Below are 24,016 nucleotides of genomic sequence, written 5' to 3' on the forward strand. Positions count from 1 at the left end.
ATCTTTCCAGCTAGGCAGCTGTTGCATTTGAAATATAAATACTGATTAATTACCTCTAAGTTTTACCAAAAACCAAAATTATATTAAGAACTATTGTAGAATGCCTTTAGGAGAATTTGTTCCTTAACAATAATCTTGCATTATGTTCCAAACTACCACAACACTTTTACTGCTGTAATCCCCTGCTGTCTTCAGGCAGCAAATTTCTACCAAGTGGAGGAAGATGTGCTCTCCCTGGCATCAGGGGAAGTTAAGAAACCCCAAGGCAATGGACTAGATTTGTGGAGCTATAAGTGAATTAATTGGCCTTGCCAAACTTGCCATAGGAGGGAGGGAAACAACAGGCTCTTGAAAATGCCTCTACCTAGAATTGTGGAATGCTGGCACTAGATGAATCCTGCCTTGAAGATCATCTGGTCCAAAGATTCTGAATCTTTTTTGTGACATTTGTGTCTCCTTTGGCATTCTGGCAAAGCCTGTGGATCCCTCTTCAGACTTATGTTTTAAAATACAGAAAATCAAATACAAAAGATTACAAAGGGAAACAATTATACTAAAATATAGTTATCAAAAGATTCTTAAATAAATAAGTTTGTGCGCAGCAAATTAAAAATCCTGATATAGTCCAATCTTTCATTTTACAGATGAGGAAAAGGAAGCTGTGGGTGATAAAGAGATTTGCTCAAGAAAATGTGCTTCTGTGGAAAAGCCTTAACTTCATTCCAGTTCTCATAACTATGGGACCAATATTCTTTCTACCATATCACAATGCCCAAGGTATATATGGTATATAATATATATATATATATGTATATATACACACAATGGCAGTGTGTGTGTGTGTGTATATATATATAGTATATATATAGTATACACAGATATTAGCATATATACATATAAATGTATTTGTATGTATTTATATAATATAATTATACATTTATATGTATCTATAGAAATATATTTATATGTATACATAAATATATATTTGTGTATATATATAAGTATATATTTATATTAAGATCAATTTGACAACTAAATGTAAAATGGACTTGACTGGGGAGAGGCTTGAGGAAATTTCTATATACATGAATATATATATATATATGTGTGTGTGTGTGTGTATATATATATATATATATATATATACATACAACATATGCATATATACAAATGCATATATTTATAATTTCTACCTATGCCCTGCTTCTATAGCTTCTCTCCTTTGCCAATTCTCCTCCCATTTCTGCTTCCACCAACCCATGTCCCTCACCTCCTTAAAATCCACTTATGTACTTTCCAAATCCATCCCCAACTAATCAGTATCCCACCTGTCTCAGATTCAAATATCCCTTTGTCACAGATCTAATTGAGTTCTGCTGAAAACTCTTCAGTGGCTCTCTATTACCTATCCAATATTCTAAAGCCCAATTCATTTGCCTGGCATTCAAAATCCTCCAAAAGCTGGCATCTCCCTTCCATATGTGCTCCACTGTGCTCCTGTCAAACTGGGCCACAAATGCACAGAGAATCTCCTCCTTTCTCCTTCCTTGTCTTTTCTTACACCATTTAAGTTGGAAATTAACCTTTCCTTCCTATCACCTGGCAATGTAGTTTGTACTTCTTTAGCCTCCGTTTTATCCTATGCTACAACATCATTATCTATCTTTTTTTGGTGGGGTGGCGGTGTCAGATTTGTGACTTTATTGGCATCAGCAACTACAGTACAGAGTGTTAGAGAGTTGTTGGCACACTCAAAGATTGGCCCTGGGTCACACAGCAATTCTGTGAGAGGTGAGACTGGATCCTGGCTCTGAGGCCAGTTCCCTATCCGCTACTCCAGGTATTTCTCAATATATTTCTATCATATGGCATATTTACTGTATATTATTACATATTTGTATGCCATACTACTGTTCCCCATTGTAAGTTCCAAGCGTGTAGGAACAATTATTGAATTATCTTTTCTCTCCTCCCAATAGCTAGCACAGTGCTTTGTACAGAATAGATGGTTTGTTTGTTTGGAAACAATGGGGTTAAGTGACTTGCCCAGAATCACACAGCTAGTAAATGTCTGAGGCGGATTTGAACTCAGGTTCTCATGACTGGCACCAGTATAATAGGTGCTTTAAAAAAGATAGTTATACACAAAAAGTCAGTGAGTATCTATTGAGAAAATTATAGTTTTTTTTTGTTGTTGTTAAGTCTGATTTATTTTGGTATTTTGTATTGTTGCTATTCAAACCATTTTCCTTATGCATCTTTGTACAAAGATATAAAGATCTGCACATAAAAAAAAAAGATGGACCTGTGATTTCTTCAGTGTAGGGAGTTCCTTCGGCCAAAGCAGATACATACCTTCTTTGCATTTTATTTTCTTAAAAGAGTCGACTGGTACAGTGAGAGTGGAAGTGACTCATTCAGCATCACCTAGCAGTCTTTGATAGAGATGATGCTCAAATCCAAGTCTTCCTAACTCTGAGTCCAGCTCTTTCTCCACTATGCCATGATCCCTCTCATTTCACATTCACATATTTCTTATTGGGCTTGCCTCAAAACTCGGTGATGGGTGGCCCAAATATTATTATACCTGTTTTATAAAGGATGAAACTGATGTTCAGAGAGATGGAGTTGATCCAACCAAGGTCACACTGCTAGTAAACACAGGAGCTGAAACTTGATCCCAGATCCTCTTATTCCAAGGCCAGCATTCTTTCCACCATGACAACATATCATAAATGGCTGCTAAATGCATAGATTCTCCGTGTTCTTCCCCCATAGAATGTAAATTTCTTGAGAGTAGGTACAATTTTCTTTGAGTCTTTCTATCCTGCCTATTGTGCTGTTTTGAACATTTTTGTTGCTGTTGAGCCATTTCAATCATGTCCAACTCTCCATGACTCCATTTATTAGGGTTTTCTTGGCAAAGATATTGAAGTGGTTTGCCATTTCCTTTTCCAGCTCATTTTACAGATGAAGAAACTGAGGCAAACAGGGTTAAGTGACTTGCTCAGGGTGACACAGTAAGTGTCTGATGGCAGATTTGAACTCAAATCTTCCTGACTCCAGGCCCAGAGCTCTATCCACTGACATCCAGCTACTCAATAAAAAGAAAAGAAATGGTGAAATTCAAGGTGGTTTGGAAAGAAGGGCACCAGCAGTTGATGCAATCAGGAAAGGCTTTGCTTAGAGGATGGAGCTTTGTGCTACATGTTGAAAAAAGGCAGAGGTGAAGAAGGTGTGTATTCAAGGCGTTCAGATGTCTGGAAGGCCAGTACAAAGTCCCAGAAACAAAAGATGGGGTGCCCTGTGAAAGGGGCAGAAAAAAAGTACACTTTGAGAAGTAACATATATGAGTTTGAAAAGATAGGTAGGGTCAGATCAGAAAGATTTTTAAAAGCAAAGTGGAGGTTTATATCTGATCCTAGAAAGGATAATGAGCCACTGAACTTTTTGGTGCAGGGGAGCTGCAGGGTCAAGTCTGTGCTTAAGGAAAACAATGTTAGTAGCTGGGGTTAAGGACAGATTGAAGTGGGGAGTGACCTCAGGCAGGGAAGCCGATTAGGATAAAGATTGTAATTGTCTAGGTTAGAGGTGATGAGGGCCTGAACTAAGGTTCTGGCTAAATAGAGATAATTTTGGAAGAGAGGTGAATTTTAGGGGAAAAGCAACAATGTTGAGTTTGAAATGTCCAATAGGCAACTGTGAAAACATTGATGAAGGCTACGTATGCCAATCAATTGACCTAGTCTGATTCTTCAGTGTTTTGAAACAATTCACCAATAGGTCAAAGATAAATTCCAGTGAGCCATCTCTTCTTAGAAGAACTTCAAATTGCTGAGTGAAGTGAGCAGTACCAGTAGAACATCGTACGCAGTAACAGCCCCAACTGTACTATGATCGACTTTGTTAGACTTAGCTCTTCTGAGCAACACAATGATCTAAAACAATTCCAAAAGACCCATGATAGAAAATACTATCCACATCCAGAGAAAGAACTATGGAGTCTCAATGCAGATCAAAGCACACTATTTTCTCTCTTTTGTTTTTTGTTTTTGTTTTTTTCTTTCTCACAGTTTTTGCCTTTTGTTCCACTTCTTTCACAACATGACTAATTTGGAAATATTTAATATGATCATACATGTATAGCCTATATCAGATTACATGCTGTCTTAGGGAGGAAGGAGGGGGGAAATTTTAGAACTCAAAATATTATAAAAGCAAGCACTGAAAACTAAAAATAAATTAATTTTAAAAGGAACTTCGAATAATGTGCTTTATGATTTGCAAAACATTTTGCGTCTATTACTTCATCTAATTTTCACAACAACCCTGAGGTTGTTGGTAGAAGTCTAGATACTACAGGTATTATTTTTGTATTGCAGATGAGAAAAATGAGTCTCAAAGAGGTTGTGATTTAAATCATAAAAACAGCAAATGTCAGTGCTAGAAATCAAAACTTGGTCTCACTAGATGCAGGTTCAATGCCTCTTCTGTCTACCATGCTGCCTTTCTACCTGTAAGTGCCCTCTTACCCTATGATCCAATAAAATCTTTGTTAGCAAATGTAAGGCTATGCCCCAGGCTTGGAGCAGTTGAAAATTTACATGATTTTTACCTCTCTTCTGGTCTTTGAGGTTTCTACTAGGTACCTTGGCCATCACTTTGTTAGTCCTCTAGCAGGGAACACAGAGCTGTTACTAGGAAGGCTCCTTGGGAATTCTCCAGTCTCTGGAAATACTGGGGACTCCTAGGCATGACTAGTGGAGGAACTTCAGAGGAAAAGCCATGAGTTTTGAAGTAAATACTTAGAAGCTCCTGAAGTTGTGAAAGTTGATGCCCTTCTTACTATCTATTCTTATAACTGGCCCCCAAACTCTGGAAATAGTGAAATAAAAGATAAGGAGGTGACAAAGACATGCATAAATTCCCCTTCTTCTGGATGCCATTACATCAACACAAGCTAAGGGTCTTCTAATAAGTGAGGCTCAGGTTCTTGCTTTCCCTATCTCCTTTCAGCTAGGTTCCTGAGGATTTTTGGTTTTTACTCATTCACCATCTTCCCTGCATTGCAAATCAGGAGCAAGGTTTCTTTGGCCTTTAAAGAGAAGGTTGAAGGGCAAGGGAATGGTAAGAGGACTTCTTTATGTAACTCAGATCAAGCTATTTAACCTCTCTGCACTATCTCTGTAAAAGGGGAAAACAGTATTTACCTCCCTCATAGAACTGCTAAAATTACTGCAAAGCACTTTGCAAGCAGTGTTAATGTAGCCAGCCAATATGAGGGAGAAAAGTAAATTTTATTTTAGCAATTCCTCCCTACTAAAATAAAAAGAAGAAAAAGAAGCCAGCTCTAGTCAAAGCAGCTACAGGGCTGTTGATTGCCCAGTCCTCTCTGGTCAGCCATTGGTTAGGAGATTGTGTGTTTTTTTGGGGGGGGGGGCAGTTGGCAGGAGGAGGGCAAAGGAAGGGGTACAGACCAAAACCCTTTAAAACTGCAAGGATCCTACAAGGAAGTATATAGTATAACAACAACAAAAACAAACAACCCTACACACAAAGTTTCTAAGCCCCAATCAGTGATCCATATATTGGAAGGAATATTTGATCAAAGACAGTTCTAGGAGAGCAGCAGAATTTGGACAATCCCTTGAAGTCTGTCATAATGGAATGTGATCATGTATGCAAAAAGAGGTACGGAGGCCCTGCACACAGTAAGTACTTAATAAATGTTCAGGAGGGTAAATATTGAGTTGAAAGGACAGAAGTTGAAGAAATACTTGCAGGGTGAAAAAAAAGAGATAACTTTTTTTTTTAAGCCAGACTCCTTGCTGATCAGGAAAGTAGAAAAATTAGGATAACTGTGGGAATGGAGCCCAGATTGAGAGGAAGGGGAAGTTGAGGGGAGAAAAGTTCATTGTCTATTATAGGATATAGGGTGATCCTTCCAAATTCCTCCAGCTATTGATGGAGTTAAGCAAATCTAACTTCCTCATCTAGTATGATTATGGAAAGAATGTCATTGGCTTCCACTCTCACCTGGCCTCACTTTTCACTGTTCTTAATGCTGATCTCCAGTTTTTCTTTAAAGCATTGGTCTAAGGATACCCCCAGACCAGGATGTCCCGAACTCAACGTGGGCATGCCTCTGAAAGGAGGGGAGGGGTCCAGAGAGGGGCAGAGAAGCCGTCTCGCGGATCCCGCAGATTAATATCTCTCTCCCTCCTTCCCCACTCCTCTTCTCCCCTCAGCAGGACGCTGTCTCTTTAATAAACTCCCTCTGCCTTTCTATCTGCTGCTGGGGAGTAAATTTCTCCCTGTCATCAGGTCGCGGGGAGGAGGAGGAGTTTGTTAATGTTCAGTTTGTTCAGTGGATCGATGTTTGCTGGCATCGCCTCGCCCTGCCTGTTTGTGCATATGTGAGGATGTGTGTGTGTGTGTGTGTGTGTATGTGTGTGCGTGCGCGAGAGAGAGTGTGTATGCGTGCGTGTGTGTGTGTGTGTGAGTATGTATGTGGGAGAGAGCGCAAGAGGGAGTGTGTGTGTGCGCGCGCGTGAGTGTGAGTGTGAGTGTGTGTGAATTCCAGATTTCCTGCCTTCCAAACCCGCTCTTGTCCTCTCCCATATCACTCACAGGCTGGCATCTGACAGCAGCACCAAACCTACCGCGATCTCTCTCCCCCCAGCACAAGTCCGCCATAGAGATCAACGAGGAGGAGGAGGAGGAGGAGGAGGAGGAGGAGGAGGAGGAGGAGGAGGAGGAGGAGGTGGTGGTGGTGGTGGTGGTGGTGGTGGTGGTGGTGGAGGAAGAGGAGAAGGAGGAGGAGGAGGTGGAGGAGGAGAAGGAGGAGGTGGAGGAGGAGGAGGAGGAGGAGGAGAGGAGGAGGTGGAGGAGGAGGAGGTGGAGGAGGAGGAGGAGGAGGAGGAGGGGAAAAGGAGGAAGAAGAAGAAGAGGAAGAAAAAGAAAAAATCTACTACCTTTCGCCTTATCTTTCCGCGTGTGAGTGCGTGTGGTGCGTGTGTGCGGCACAGTTCCTGCCATCTGATCCTGATCTTGGATGTTTAATAAAGAAATCAAGTGTCTCAACAGTCACCCCCCCAAACAAAACCAAAAAACAGACCAAAAAAAAAAAAGGACCAACATCATCAGCAACCAACAACCCGACATTGTCAACACGAGACAGGTTTTTTTGTTTTGTTTTGTTTTGTTGGGGCTTCCCCTCCCCCGGTTTTTTTCCCCTTAAGCCCTTAGTGGAGGGGGGACGCTCAGTGTGAGAGAGACAGAGACAGAGGGGGAGAGACAGAGACAGACGAGACAAGCGAGCACCCCCCGAGCTGCTTCTCGGGTCTGGGGACAGAAGTGAGATTGGAGAAAGTAGAGCGATGCCGAGGAGGAAACAGCAGGCACCGAAGCGGGCGGCAGGTAAGCCGAAGCTCTCTCTCTCTCGGCACTTACAGGCTGGGGCTGCAGCTCCCTCCTTCCCTCCCTTCCTCCCCCGCGCCCCCCTCCTCCCTACGAGACGAGCACCCCTGCTTTTCTGGGCTTTTTGCTCCCTGTTCATCACCCCCTCCCCCCCCACCTTCTCCGCCCTCCCTGCCACCCCCTTCTATCCAACTTGCTGGGAGCGAGCTAACAAGTCTGTCTCATCTCCTTCTCCCCTTCTGGGAAAGGAGGAAGGAAACTGACTCCCTGGTTTGGCATTCTAAACCCTGTCCCCTTCCCGGTGCCGGGACAACTCTCCAGCTTTGGGGGAATCCCACGGTCCTTCCCTCCTTAAACTTTTTCTCTCCACCTTCCCCATCCTCCCTCCCCTACCCCCCCCAGCCATCTCCCACCCCTAACTTTCTTCCCATTTCTTTCCTTCTGCCTCTTGCTTCTCTGTGGTGATAGCGTGTAAGGTTTGGGGACACCCTTGTCTTCCCCTTACACACAGCCTGTGTACTTTGCTTTTTAAGATGTCATTGTGTCGCTTCCTGGGTCAGCTTTCCTTTAACCCCTTTGTGGTCCTGGGAAGTGTGAGGTTGTGCTTGAGCTGGGGAAGGCAAGGGACTGGCATGGGATGAGCTGATGGAGTTCAGCTTTTGATCAGTTCTAGTGAAAGCTGCAACAGGAAACCGAATGAACAATCTAAGTGCGTTCTGAAAGAATCTGTATTTTCAAATCTAATCCTTATGTGTACCCCCACCCCCACCCCCACCCCACTTGTCCTTTTGAAAAATGCCCATTGGAAAGTGCAATGTATAGGTGCAAGGAAAGAGTTTTAACTTTATACGTATTTTTGTATTGCCACTTCCCTGCCCTCTCCCTCCCCCACCCCCAAGAAAAAAAGAAGAAAAAAGATAGGGACAGGTTAATGGGCCAGTACAAAAAGCCTTTTAAGAGTTTTCTTTTTAGGTTGCTTAATTGCTTTTTTTTTAAAATAGTATACTGGGGTTTTGTTTCTGGGAAGTGCAATATGAAAGTTCATTTTTCTCCTGCCAGACCCACCCACTGAAAAGTCAGCTTTCCAGTTGATTGCCAGCTTTGATTTGACATTTGATTGATCACCTGTCATCTTGCTGCCTTTGATCTATTCATTCTTGATATATATCAATAAATCACTCACCATGGTAACTCAAGTGCCAGTGACGCAAGGCTTGCCCTCTAGATTCTCTTAGCCAGACGCACAATTATTATCTTGTTTGGCTTTTAATGTGGGCGTTTTTTATTTCTTTGTGTCCTTAGTTGGATCAGTGCTTTAAAGAAAAGCTTAAGGTTTTTTTTTTCTTTTCTCCCTTGATTTTAGGGATCATCAGGCAAGTCTTCTTCCTGTAAACCTATCACTAGTTTTACTCCATTGCAGTCTGGAGCAAAGCATAGGAGCAAGTTTGGTGATATACTTTACTAAAGTTTGAAAAGTGCTTGGGGCAAAACCAAAGGTAGATAACAAGTGGAGGGGAGGTGTTAGGGTTTTAGGTAACCAGATAAAATGTACCACTGATTTCCTCTTCTCTCATCATCTGATTCTGGCATAGAATTGCAGGACAGGCCCTCCTTCAGAGCTACTCGTATGAGGGGGTAGGTACCTGCTTTCCTAACTGGCAGAGGCTAGTTGGAGTTACATAGTAACATCTTTCAAAGTATTTACTCCCTGTTTTTTTTTAATGCTATTTGCCTAAGAATAAAACATCTGGGCATTTAAAAAATTAAATATATTTAGAACTTTCCTATACAACAGTTCAGAATGTGGATTTTGTGTGTGTGTGTGTGTGTGTGTGTGTGTGTGTGTGTGTGTGATTAGGTATAGGCAGACAAACATCATATGTGGGGTTTTTTCCCCCTAGAAATTGGTTATATCTGATGATTTCTTAAACATAATTAATCTCTCATTTTTTCCTCCTACATTTTGATTCACTTTTGCTTTTACCCAATCTGACAAAGTTAGAGTGAGCACACTAGCTGGTTTTTACCAGGGAAGAGTCACATAGAATCCCTGGCTAGCTCTGGAAACAGAAGAATGAGTGTAGCTAGATTATTATAGATAACGTCCTTATTGTTGTCCCATAAGAGAACCCTGGGCTGCAGTCCAGCAAAAAGTGAGGTTGCCCTGAAAATTACTCTGTTTTTCTTGTTGTTCCGGTAAAGGCCCTCAACAACTAGGCAGTGATTTAAATTACCAGAATGACTGGACATGTCTCAGTCAGTAAGCTCATTACAAAAAGTGCATTGCTCAGAATTGTGCTACTTTGATTATATTTATCCTCTGATCAATGAGGCTTCAGGTGTATCGAATATATGTAATCTTAGATTGCATTATTTAAATTAGACTCTCTTTATTAAGCTAGTTTCCTATTGCACTGGTTTATATACTAGTTTTCCCTGTTTGAAAGTTATGACTATGGCTTTAGTTTCCTGATCTGCCTTTAGTTTTCATTTTCGTATGGAGTGTTTGGGGGCTTTACTTTTTTATTTTTAAATCAGGGGAAAGGAGGCCTCCTTACTTTCTGCAAGCTATGAAGCTCAAAAGGAATAGGCATCAAGAAGATGGCAAGGCCTCTCATTAGTTGTGTATTTGGTTATATTTAATAAAGCAGATATTTTCCACATAGTTTTCCTTCCACACATTCAAGGACATCAATGCCTTCCTCTGTTTTAGCTGAGGCAGCTTTACATAAGAAAAGTTGGCCACTTTGGGATTCTTTGGCTAGTTAATATCCAAGGAAAGGAAGAAATGGTGAGGTCTAGAGAGTCTGGAAATGTCTCCACCGCACCATACTGTGCACAACTGTAAATAATTACTACCATGCACAGACTTTGAAAGCAAATTTCTAGTTTGAGTAATGAATAAATACCAAGATTGGGAAGAACATACAAATGGATTGAATAGAAGAGATCCTGCTAAATAAGGATCCATGCCAAGGAACATGCCAGACAGTTTTATCCCTTGTTATCATTAATCTTAAGTTCTGAGTTTCCAATAATGTGTCACAGATCTTCCTAATACTATAAGCATTGAAAATGAATGAATAGAACACTATTTATAAGAGATGGGGAGGGGGAGGTTTACTATTTATTTGTAAAATTTTCCCCGGGGTTTGGAGTTTGAGAGTTTAGTTTCCCTCAGCAAGACATCAATATCAAATAGATGTTTGGATTTCTCCTTAGATTTCCCTCAGAAATACCCAAATCCCTTACCTTAGCCACACTCTTTCAGCTCTTTCTTAAGGTGCTTGTCTCCAGTCTGTTGGCATTTCTCTAGGATGTTGCATCATTCTGTAACTTGGGATAATAACAGAAGTTCAGTGCTGTGGCAAAAGTCACAGGGACAAGCCCCCCGAAGTTTGATTTCTTCCCCATTACCCTTAGTTCTATGTTCCTTAGTTACCACTGAAATGTTTTCCATTTTTTCAAGTGAAAATATCCCTGCATGTTGTACCATTATCTCCTCCCTACAAGTCTCATGGAGAGAGGGAAGACAGAAAAAGGAGAGTGAAAAAGGAAAAGAATTTCTATATTCTTATGTATGTGAAGTGTATTTAAGTATAAAATTCTGATATTAAAAATTCTAACCTCCTCCTATCCTGTCCCCACTTTTAAAAAAAACCCACCACCATATATTTTATTTTTCCATCAGTAATCATTACTTTTGTATTAATGCCAGGGATCGGGAACCTGGGCTCACCACCTTGCTATAGACAATATAGAATGCTCTTTCTCTGTGTGTGTGTGTGTGTGTGTGTGTGTGTGTGTATGTGTGTATATATGTGTGTGTATATAAATATATATATATATAGAGAGAGAGAGAGAGAGAGATTTACTGCTGCTTTATCTGTACCCTGGTTCTCAGATAACCCGAGAAAGTACAGTAGCCGTGAACAGCTCTCACATTTATTTTGTTTATTTAATATGTAGATGAATAATGCAGATTTTGTTTTCATGAATGTCCTTGTGTGGCAGTAAACATTAGACTATTAGCAATCATTACTTAAAAGTTGTAATTTGCACCTTAATAGCACAGGTTATTTAAATGGAAACATATTCAGCAGGGACCATCTTGCTTGCTGCAGTTAGGGTAGACTGAATGACCTGAGAGGTCTTTTTCCACTTCTTAATATCTAAGACACTGGAACTAAAAGAAGTGATATCAGCAATTACAGGGAGGGGAATAGTAGTGGTGTTGGTGGAGGAGGGAGGGAGGCGATTTGAACATTACATTTATCTTTTATTCACTAGCCAATAGAAACTGGTTTCAAGGAAACAGGATTCTGAATGGAGCCCTGACCCTGGCAGCTTCACTTTTTTTTTTAACATTGTCTAGAAAAGCAAGTCACATCAAAAAACATCTAAATAGCTCATGCTTCAGAACCTTTCAGTTCCTTTGCACATTCTGACTTTGACAGATGACTCAAAAAGCTAAGGTGCCCACAAGTATGGCTGCTCTGATTAATTAGAGCAGGTCCCAAATAAGGGGGCTTCCAGCTAAAAGATGCACCAAATTTGCTTCTATCCACTTAAGTGTTTGGGATTCAAATTGATTGCTAAGTGGCCCTGTGTCCCCTCCCTTCTTCCTCATCTCACCTCATTTTTAAAGACCTAGATTGAATGGGACATCTCAAAAGCCCATTTGTTTTAGTCATTTATTGATTTCATTTTTAATCTGCCATATCAGGACACAATACATTAACCCTAATCAGCAGATTGCATGTGACAGGGAGTTCAGGCACTGTCCTTGTATAATAAAGGCGGTATCCTAGAGTCCCTCTAGCAAAACCACACCAAAAAAATTGGGGAGGTTTGGGGCTTTCTGACTACTTTTGGAGGGCAGTATATTGTTCAGGGATGCCGTCTTTTTGGATTCTTGATTCTGAAAAATTTTCTTTCTTTCCCACTTCTTCATCTTTTCTTTTTTTTTTTTCTCTTGCTTCCTATCATTTGGGGATCCCACCAAAGAAGGTAATACACATTAGGGCTGTCCCCAGGAATATCTCTTTTTTTTGTCACACTCCTCCAATATAGCTTCTTGCTCTCATCCTCTCTCTGTGCTCCTAGTCTGAAGAAACATCTCCTGGTATGTAACTTCTGAGTCGGATAGACTGTATCTTCCTACCCCCACTTTCCCATTCCCAGGGACTGGAGGTGGCTTTTTGTCAAAGAAAGAGACATATATATATATAAGGACTGGGAGTCTGTTAAATACAGGTAAAAACCAAACATCTATTGCATTTTTTGCCGGTGCTGAACTTAGAAAGTCAGCAAAAGGAAAAAACAAAACAAAACAAAACTAGGCCTGGCTCTTGTTAAGATCGGATATGCAGTTAGCGTCACATGAGCCAGGTAAGTGGTTCTGATAAATCTTCCTTTCTATCAGGTTTTGTTTGTGTCTCTGATTTTTAGGGATCACCATGAAAAAAGCCAGAGAAAATCTTATTCCAAATATTAAATATGATTCTTCATGGTTCTCCTCATTAATAATTGCCTCAGAAATTCTACCTTTTGGCTAGTCAGATACAGACACATGGACACAAGCAAAGTGTCATTTTTATTTGATGCAAAGTCAGCTGGAAATGCATTAAACTAACAGTTAACGTATCTTGCTTCACTTCCCTGAAGCAGTACTTTTTCATTACATATTTAATTATAGTTAAATTGGGAGACTTTTATAAAAAAAATCACAGTGGTATAAAAACATATTCAGTACAAAAGTTATTTTATTCCTTCATGATATTAGAAAATGTTTTGGTTTTGTTTTTCTTTTTACTTTTGTGGCAAAGAAAGTTTTTTTATTTGGTTTGTTTTGACTTTCCCCAGGTCGTATTTAATAGTGGATATCTTTTCCTTCACTGTATCCTTACTGGTCCCTGACTGTATCATCATGAGTAGTCTGGCTCAAATAAGAGTAGTTCCTGCTTAGCGATCATTTTTATATTAAAAATGTTTGTTGTTTTATTTTTAGTCACAGCTTTAGAAGTGACATTTGATATTGGAAATCTGTTTGTGTTTCTTAAGGTGCCCTTTGACAAGAAACTATTAAGCTTTGGCCCTCAGTTCTTCTAATCACATAATAATAACCTCTTTAGGGACAGAGGAATACCTGAGTGTCTTAGAACAGAGCAAGTTCATTGAGTGTACAAGATTTCAAGGGAAATCTTATCCTAAGGACACCCTGTTTCTGTTCCATTTTCATTTCCTCCCTTCCTCCTGCCAACCTTTCCCTCACTGCTGAAGGAACTTCAAGAAATAGTTAATTTCAGGACAAAATATTCCTTCATTGAGATAAAAAGAAGGAAGAACTGGGGATTCCAAGGCCAAATTATAACCTCCTTAATCCTTTAAGAAGCAAAGTCTAGTTGTACCCGAAAACTGACAGAAGACGAATAAAAACACTTAGGGCCATGTGTGATTCTCCATTAATCGGCAGTAATTGCCGATTTTAGGATAGTTCAGTTCAGTCAGGAAATCATAGTGAGTTTATTAGTAACATATCCTTTAAGCAGATCTTTGCTGTACTCATCCTCATAGAAGAAAAAAAAATCTAAGATGTAAATGGATGATTACTACTGAAGTATTTGTTTCCGAGTGGGTTAGCTGGCTGAAATGATTCAATAATTCAGAGGAATTTCAAAATCATGAAAGTCATCATTAGGAATTGCCAGTTGTCGCCTGTTTAAATCTTCTGGCTTCTCTAGGTAGGAAATGCTGTTCTTAAAGCCTCCAGGAGTGCTCTGGGACTCTAAAGCAACTTCTACAGTTATTTTAAATGTGTAAAATTAAGATTCTGGAGGCATAACCCGTCTATCTTGGATAGCTAATCCTATTGTTAGCATATCGATGTTATTTAGTACTTTAAAGGCTGAACAATTGGAAAATCTACAGCAGTGCAGAAGTTTTAGAGATAATGAGCGGAGCAAACATATGAAAAATACTTTGTATGTCATTGGGAAGCCTTCTCGTTACATTTTATTCATCTAAATGGAGTCCTCTTTTCCTGTTATCTGTCGCCTCATTTTATTCTTTTGAAATTGCTTGTGACCCCTCCTCTTCTACAGTAGACTTAAAACACAATTCATATATAGTTATTCTGGATGCATAATAACAATGCCATTCCTTACATAGCTGTAGAAAAGCAAATCACATGCATATGATGGGAAGAAAATCCCAAGTAACACTCTAAAATAGCTAGCTTTGAGTTCAAGATCAGAACTTTTTTTTTTCCCCAAGCAGAAGAGGAAGAAAATAACATTGCATTTTAACTACACATCTCCCCTTGGCAAATGAGAAGCAATGAAGCAGTTCAGATTTTTAAGGAGCTTTTTGGCTCTCCTACATCTCTCTCAAAAGACTAATTTAATTGAAAAGCTTGTGGTGTCCATTTATGTATGCTAAGGAAAAGGTCCAATGTTTCCATTAAAGCACCAGATAGCGTGAAACTATAAGGTGGGTTAAAACAGATTCACAATGTTCTCTAGTGTCGATAAATACCAAGTGAAGATCACTGGTCTTAATTAGTTGAGTGCTTTTCTGACTGAAGGAATACTGGTAAATCACCCCAAAGTATCATGTTTAATGCAGTATTTGAGCTGTTTCTATAGGAATTGCATATAGCTTATAGATTAAGGGGGCAGAATACAGTTATTGTTTGTAATGAGAATAATTATGAAGGGTAGAATTAGCATAGAATGGACTTGGGTATAATGGAATTCTGTTTTTAATGAAGTGGAAAGAAACTTCTAAAATGCTTCATTGCCTCATGAGGTTCAGACAATTTTTGGTGGGCCTGGAGCAGCAAACAGGACCCAGGGCCAAGGGGTTTTTTGGGCTGTTCTTGTTTTTCGTAGGACAGAACATGACTTGGAGCAAGAGAGCTCAACTTTGTGTCAGTATTTCTGTATAAAATATACTGGACTTATTTTTAATCACCTTCTCAATTTACCACAGCTCTGAAACTTAGTGTATATCTCATTCATAATCCAAGGGGATGTGGACAACTTCCCAAAACAAGTAGCTGCCTGTAAATAGAACTGAATCCGTTCTCAGTAATGTTTATTAGATGTTTATCAAGCAAGTACTGCTATGGGCTAGGATGATGATAGGTTTAGAGAAGACGTGGGTTCTTTGCCCTCATGGAGCTCCCAGTGTGGTAGTGGGCAGGATAGCATACTGTCAGCAGATATAAAATAATATGAAAATGCATTAGAGGAATACAAAAGAAAGTGCTATGTGAATATATATAGTCCAAAGAGGCAGAAGACAAAGTTTGGGACATGGGGGGACGGGAGGAAGGATACCATCTGGAAGAATAAAGAAAGGCAGGCTTCAGAGAGGAGGTGTATGAGAAAGATGTGGAACAAACTACTGCATGAGATCTGAGAGAGAAGGTCATCTCAAACCTATGGTTTAAATCCTTAACCTGTAGTTGGGATTTAAGCTGAACTTTAAGGGATGAAAAGAATTCAACAGATTAAGCTGGGGGCAGGGAAAGGGGGGGAGAAGATAGCGTTTTAGACATAGGGAACAATACGATTAAAAGCATGGAGGTATGAGAATAAAAGGTATATTGAGGGGAAAGTGTGATGCAGAGTATAATCTAGTTTGGCTGGAACATAAGTGTTTGGAGGGGAGTTATATGAGATTTGGAAGGTAAGGTAATCCCTGATTATAGAGGGCTTTTAGCATCCCTCACTTTATATATACACCTCCAGGTACCCATCAATCTAGAACCACTCTTCCTGTCCCATTTATCCCTTCAGGCCTTCCGGAAATGTTCTGTATGTTGTAGATGGGATTCTTTTTTTTTTTTTTGAGGGGGGAAGTTTGAATAGATGACCATTGATTTATTTTCAGTTATTTTGTTATTTTGATTCTATATTGAAAGCTATGTTAATATTCAAGTAAGAAAGAGTGTGCATGTGGGGAGTGGGGTACTGGGTAACGTATCAGTTTTAACTATCAGTCAATCAATAAGTGCTTATCAATACCTACAGTGTACCAAAGGTCCTATGTTAGAGGTAGCATGGCATAGTAGACTGAGAGCTAGGAAGACCCAAGTTCAAGCTGGAGCTCTGATCCACACTAGTCATGTGACCCGAGGCAAGTTTCTTAACCTTTCTATTTTGTAAGCAACTCTCTGACTATAAATTTCATGGAAGTTACTGATCTGTACTGGTTGAAGGAGTTTCTTTTCCTGGGAATTCCTAATAGCTAATGAAATCATCCGGTCTCTACTGCCTATCCCTATATGCCAGGCACTGGTCTAGGCGATGGGTGTACAAGTACAAAGAATAGTCTCTATTCTCAAGGAGCTTAGAATCTAACTAGGAAACAAGTACATAAAAATACATAATCTCAGTAAATATAAAGAAGTTCAATACCATGTTGTGGCCACTGTGGTAACCTATAAGTTACCTGCTCTGGAGGCAGGGCCTTCTTCATCACTGGAGGCCTTCAAGTAAAAGATGAATGGCTCCCAGATGGGCACACTGTTCAGTTGCAGGTACTGGCTGGATTTGATGGCGTCTAAAGTTCTTTCAAATGTTGGAATTCTGTGATTCTCTGAATTGAATCATGTTTATTAAAGGTATGTAGGACAAGGTCCATTTGTATGTATGGTGCCATAAAAGAGTGTTCTGGAAGAATACTCATCTTGATACATCACTGAAATATCTACTCTTAGGATATGAGATGGCAGTGGTGAAGAGGGAAAACCCACTTGGCTATCCAGGAGATCTGGGTCTCGGAGTTTACTTGGACAAATTAGGGTCTCAGTTTATTCATTTATAAGATGAGAAGTTTGAATAGTTTCTAAGTTACCTTAGGTTCTGATATGGTGTATTATAAAGCCTCCTCCAGCTCTGATATTACATATTCTAACCAGAACATCTATAGTCTATGTTCTAATATCTGTTTCAGTATAGGTTGTTTATGTTCCGTTGCTAGAACAGAGCCCAGTATATAGTAGGTGCTTAACAAATTCTTTTTGATTGATTGATTCTTTCCAGTTCTGACAGGACTATATTCTAAAGTACTTTTCAATTCTGACATTCTAAGGACTTCTCTCGCTCTGATATTCTGTGTTTTATGTTCTAAGATTGCCTCCAATTTCTGACATGCTTTATCCTATGACCTTGTAAGTTTTACTGTTATGGGAAAGGCTTGGTGATGTTGCTTAAGCAATGGGGATAATATAGGTACAGGAGAATGTTTTAAATGTGCACCTTCAGTGTCTTGTTGTCTCTGTCTCTCTCTCTGTCTGTGTCTCTCTGTCTCTCTCTATCTCTGTCTGGCCCTGTCTGTCTCTGTCTGTCTGTCTCTCTCTCATAAAATGTCAAGTCAGAGAGAACTTTAGAGATCATGTACCCTAAGCCCCACATCTCTGATTCTTTGTAACTTATTTTTTCTATTGATTTGAACTCAGAGTTACAAAAATGAAACCTTTTGACTGTAGGAAGCAGAATAAGAAGATTTATAAAACTGCTGAAGCCTTCCATAAATATTTCCTCATAAGCTATTCTCATTTTATTAAACAAAAGAAAAAATGACTACTTCCCAAAACGCAAATATGACCCATCTGGGGTGTCTGAGCAAACATACACACTCACCCATTTCCTCTGTGACTTTGAGGTTGCGTCCATAAGTCAGAAAACATTCATCTGTTCTTCACAAATCATTTGTAGTGGCTATGCTTTTTCCTTGCAGTGCAAAAATATATGGAATAAATATAATTACACCACAGCATTATTTATTTTAACAAATTTAAAACTACTCTTCTAGATTTTTCCCTAAAGTACTTCATAATATTTATGGTCAAAATTTCTAAAGATGCCTTTTAGTACTAAGTGTTTAATTATTTGTGACACATAAATGAGTACTCCTTATAATAATAATAATAATAAAAACAATAACAGTAATAAAGATGGTTGTTAAAATCAAAGGATCATCTCAAATTGACAAAATGTGGCATGCAACAGATGATATTTGATTGGTCTTTCCTAGGGAAAATAAAACAATAACCAGTAACCTTTTCAGTTTTACTTATGGCCAGTACTTGCTGCACATTTTAATCAGGTCTTACGCAAAATTTAGCTATTCACATACATGACTTCTCAGTAATCTTCCTGGCAAAATAGGAGATCAAATTGATTTTCTTTTGGCTTTATGGGGATTTATACTTTATGGAAGAAATAAATTCCACAAGCATTTATTAAGTACCTACTGTGTACATCCCATTGTTTGTGCTGAGGGAGGAAAGATCTTCCGTTTGGTCTTCCATTTGGCTCCGTATATATAATTATAGTAAAATGGCATATGATAATTTTTAAAAAACCATGATAAGAAACATGCAAATTAAATGCTATGTGAGTTGTAGAGAGAAGCAAATTACCATTAGGGGGAAGATCAGGGAAACCTTCCTGAAGGATATATATGTGAGTTGTGATTAAAAGGATAACTAGGAATTTAATAAACTGAATGGTGAAAAGGGTATCCCAGACATAAGGAAATGAGTGAGAGAATGCCAGTGTAGACAAGAGTGAAAGAACTAGGGTTAGAAGTGCTTATGTTTAATACTGGCTTTTCTCCTAATTAGCTGTGCAATTTTGGGAAAATCCTTTAACCCCTTTGGTCCTCAACATCTTCATCATTTATAAAATGAAGAGTTGGACTAAATCATATCTAAGAACCCTTATATTTCTAAATCTATGGTCCTATTTATGGCAGTGCTTAATAGGATGATATAGAAAGACATACCAAAATGGAAAAAATAAAATTAAGTATAGTTAAGCCTCTTTGCTTCAAAAATGTTTTAGTTGTTCAACCATTTTTAGACTTTTTTAAAAAAAAGTGAATATTTTCATGGAGTATCTCTTGAAATAAGTAATTTACTGGGGGGGGAAGCAGGTGATACTTTTATTCCAATTAAACATAATAAAATGACGTTTTAAACATTCTCTTCATATTTTAAAAATCCCAAAACTTCTTGAATTCCTTACTAGACAATACAAATCTAGTATTCCAGTTTCATTTCACACTACTCCCCTTCACGTACTCTATAATCGACCTTCCATCCAAACTGAATTACTCACCATATCCCATTCTTACCTTGCCCTCTCCTGTTTTGATATGTATGAGCACTTCTCATACCATCTTCCAAGCCTAGAATGGATCCCTTTCTCTATTTTTCCATCCTCTTTCTCTGCTTGCTGAGATCAACAAATATTTATTATATATCTTTAGGACCCAACTCAGTTACTATCTCCTTCCTGAAGCCATCCATAAGCCCCTTAGCTACAAGTGATGTTGCCCTCAAATTTCTTGTGGCAATTTGGATTATTTTTTGACATTTCTCATATTCTTCCTCATATCACCTGTTTATGTAAGTCTTACCCCTCCATTAAATTGTAAATCCTCTGAAATCAGAGATGATGTCTCATTTCATCTTTGATTCCCCTCCTCCCCCAGTATAATGTATTGCCCAGCACGTAATCTAGGCATAACATAAGCAAAACACAGCAGAGCTTTATTAGTCCAAAGCATGCATTAAGTACTGGCCACCAAGGTATCAACACTACGTATGAGGGAAAAATTAAAAGGAAATACAAGAAATAATGCTTGCTCCCAATGATCATCACGTAGAGCAAGGATTCTTAACTAGGGGCCTGTGAACGTGAAATAAATAAATGTATGTGTGTGTGTGTGTGTGTGTTTGGATATATGTGTGTATTTAATTGTATTTCTATCTAACTGATATCTTTTGTTATCCTTTGTATTTTATTTTTATGCATTTAAAAACATTATTCCAGGAAGGGGTCTGTAGGATTCACTATCCTGCCAGAAAGGTCCATCACACGCAAAAAGAATAAAACCCCTGATCTCGTGGGTCTCCAAAGTTGGACAGCAAAACCTTCTAGTGTGTTAGGGACTGTGTGCTATGCATCTTTGTCTATAACAGGACCCCCTTCTTGGAGGTCTTTCAAGTAAAGTCTGGATGTCTACTTGTTGAATATATTATAGTGGAGAATTCTTTTCATTTAGGGGTTGGACCAGATGGCTGCGAGGTCTCTTCCAGCTCTCCATTTCTGTGACTGTGATTCTGAGCCAAAATTTCTTCTCTGTATATGAGGCAAGGGTGGTATAATTTGAAGTAACAATGGATCCAGAGTTAGAGGACCAGCTCTGAAACAAATCTCTTGGCTCTGACCTTCTCTACCTATGTGACAATTTATGTAATCTCTCTGAGCCTGAGACTAAATGGTCTCTAAACTCCCTTCTACCTCTGTATCCTGTAAGTTCCTGGATAGTAGCTCAGTAAGCCAATTGAAAAAGCAGTTATTAATTATTTATTGCTTTCAAGGCACTGTACTAGGTGCAGGGGATATAAATTAAAAATAAAAAGTCCCTACCCTCAGAGAGATCATATTTTACTAGGCTATACTATATCTAAACAAATAAGTATTTACATGATAATTGGAGAAGAGAGTACTAATCATCAGGGATGTTAAGAAAGCCTTATAAGAGGTAGCACATAAGACTGTATCTTGGAAGAAGTTGTAGGTAATGAGGGAGTACAATCTAAGCATGGTGTAAACGACCAAAGCAAAGAGATGGAGGTGGAAAATGGAGTACTGAGTTCAGTAAACAACAAATAGGCCACTTTGGCTGAGATGGAGAGTGTATAAGGAGCAATGGAGAATGACTAAAAAGTAAGCTAGAGCCAGATTATTTCCAATTAAATAATTATTTGTTTTTACAAGCATCTATTGTTTCTCCATCCTACATTTTAAGTGGATTTGAAGTCCATCACCTATCTGACAATAGGTAGGAGGGATGATTCATCTTCAGTCCTCTGGACTGGTGGTTTATCACTGCATTAATCAGAGTTCTAAAGTCTTTTCATAATTGTTTTTCTCTATAATGTTTTTATTGTTGGTGAAATTGTTCTGGTTTTGCTCACTTGGGTCTGCATGAATTCACAGAAATCTTAGAAGTTTCATCTGAAACTATTCATTTCATCATTCTTAGGGCACAACAATATTCCATTACATTTATATACCAGTTTGTTTAGCCACATGCAATAGGTGGTCACTTTCTTAGTTTTCAGGTTTGCGTGACAATTAAAAAAACTGCTATAAATATTTGTGTATTTGTATATAACCATCTCCTCTTCTAGAGCCGGCTATTGCAGAGTTTTAAATGCCAAGCTAAGGCATTCATATTTTATCCTTGAGGTAATGGGAAACTATTGAATGTTCTTGAGTAGGGGAGTAACATGCTCAGACTTTTGCTTTAGGTAAGAAATTCATTTTGGCAAAACTGTGCCCAAGAGGGATTGGAAAGGGGAGAGACTGGCACTTCACTAGCAGTTCACTGGAACAAGTTGGTACATACAGTTATGGTGGGAGGCTGATGCTCAACTGAAGGACAAGAAAGTATTGGCATTCTTTAATAGTTGTCATGCCAGAGTTGTGAAGCTACTATCATAGCCTATGACCACCATAGGATTAAGGGCTGGCTGGGACCTTAGTGACCACATAGTGCAACTTTTTGATTTTTTTTTTTTGCAAGAAGAAATTGGTACTTAGAGAAGGAAAGTGACTTATCCAAGGTCACAAGTAACAAGTGTAGGACTGGTATTTTTCTGGCACCAGATCTAATGCTCTAATATACAATGGAGGAATATGCTGTGTTTACTCAGGAAACTTCACTCAGACAGGAAGTATTTTCCACTCCCACTCCCTCACAAAAGACTCTCCCAGTGCCTTCCCCCTCCAAGATTGTATCTGTGACAGTTGTTCCCTGACCCACTTAGTTATGACTCCATGAAAAAGAAGAGAAGACAAGATGGCAGCTACTTGAGACACTAAACGCAGTGAGATATGGAATGTGGTTAGCGCTCTCATGCCCAACCACAGTTGGCTATTCGTGGCTGTAATTCTTGGAATTATATTCACCAGAACCTCTCTAATTCCAAAAAGAAAGTTTAAAAAGCAAGATTAAAATGCTCTGCTTGAGGAATTTTGGACCCTACAGCTGTTCCATGTGATTTGTAGCTGAAACCTACTATATCGTCTCTGCTTTTAGGATATTAGCCCCTTGAAAGCAGGCACTGCCTTACTTTTCTACTTGTATCTCTGGTGCTTAGCACAGCACTTTGCACATAGTAAACTATTAAATAAATGCTTTCTCCTTGATTCATTCATTCATTTCTCTGCTAATCTTCACCTCTCAATTCTCTAGACAACTCTCCAAGACTAAGGTGCAGAGAAGATGCTGACCTTCCTTGGTACAGGGTTGTTCTTCATCTAAGACTTCCCAATGTCGGTGAAATCACAGGCCTAGTCCCTATCCCTGTCCCTCTGCTGACCTAAGGGTAATACCTTGACTTTTGTCCCTTTGGTTTTATTATGGTTATGATTATTATTTCTCATAATATTTTGATGGGGTTCAGAAAGAAATAGTCCTGGGACAAATCACCAACACTGTGTATGTGTGTGTATACATATATAGACACATATTTTGTGTCTATATGTACACACACATATATGTATGCGCACATTATGTACATGTATAGAAACAACTACTGTATGTGGGTGTATCTACATGTACAGTGTGTATACATACATACATACATGTGTACACACACATATTTTTATATATTTGTTGTTCAGTCATTCCATAGTACCCAGCTCTTCAAGATTTCTGTGGATTGTATTGTCCATGTGGTTTTCTTGGCATAGATTCCAGAGTGGTTTGCCAGTTCCTTCTCCAATGGATTGAGGTGAACAGAGGTTAAATGATTTACCGAGGGTCTCACAGCTAGTAAGTATCTGAGGCTGGATTTGAACTCAGATATTCATGACTCCAGGACCAGCACTGTATCCACTGAGTCATCTAGCTGCATATAAATTCTATATATGTATTTATATATACACACACACACACACACACATGTACATACATATATAATGTGTTTATGTATGTATATATGTATGTGTGTATAGTGTGTGCATATCTATATATAAATCATATCTACAATTTTCTATGTACTATTGTACAGTACCTAAAGTAACTGCTTTTTATAGTGGCTGAATAAAAATATTAGGCTCTATTATTATTGCTATTGGTATAATTTTAAAGATCAGCTTTCCATTCAGCCTTCCTGCTAAGCGTGAAGGCACAGAGGGCAAGGGAGAAATCTAGGAGAGAAGTGAAATGAGAGCACAACATATATGTGGACACTTCCTCTAGATGAATAGTTCTATGAGATGAGGTAGACGAGGATGGGAAAAAATGTCGAGGGAATGAGTTCTTCAACCTGCTGAACACATAAACTCACAGTGCTGAGTCCATACGTGTTTATTAAGTTTTTATCATTTTGTGAGTAAAGTTAAACAAGTGTGAGTCCTTTGAGGAATTATTTACTGGAACAAATGTTATAGCACCAACATCTGTGTTTCCTTTCGTTAAGATGAAGAATACACCAAATAAATCAAAAGTTAAATCTTCAAAGTAATTTATTCTTTATCATCTCCGGAGAAAAGTAGTGTAA

The 24,016-nt window shown here is 38.9% G+C and overlaps 1 protein-coding gene and 1 long non-coding RNA gene across 3 annotated transcripts in view; one reads left to right on the plus strand and one right to left on the minus strand.

Annotated features, from left to right (window-relative positions):
- Positions 1 to 2,164: 2,164 nt before the first annotated feature.
- Positions 2,165 to 7,054, minus strand: LOC144455870 (uncharacterized). Its single transcript, XR_013484692.1, has 2 exons — positions 6,975 to 7,054; positions 2,165 to 3,304 (listed from the first exon to the last, which is right to left on the minus strand). It is a non-coding gene; the product is annotated as an uncharacterized LOC144455870 (long non-coding RNA).
- TSHZ2 (teashirt zinc finger homeobox 2) overlaps positions 6,905 to 24,016 on the plus strand; it is a 272,880-nt gene continuing 255,768 nt past the window's right edge. For both annotated transcript variants that reach the window (XM_020984242.2, XM_078149875.1), the window contains exon 1: positions 6,905 to 7,419. In XM_020984242.2, coding sequence (XP_020839901.1) covers positions 7,380 to 7,419 — 40 coding nt within the window. In that variant the 5' untranslated portion in view covers positions 6,905 to 7,379. The remainder of the gene's footprint in view (positions 7,420 to 24,016) is intronic.

This window comes from Phascolarctos cinereus, unplaced genomic scaffold, assembly GCF_003287225.1.
Source record: "Phascolarctos cinereus isolate Bilbo 61053 unplaced genomic scaffold, phaCin_HiC Scaffold_2;HRSCAF=192, whole genome shotgun sequence".
In the NCBI taxonomy this organism is placed as follows: domain Eukaryota; kingdom Metazoa; phylum Chordata; class Mammalia; order Diprotodontia; family Phascolarctidae; genus Phascolarctos; species Phascolarctos cinereus.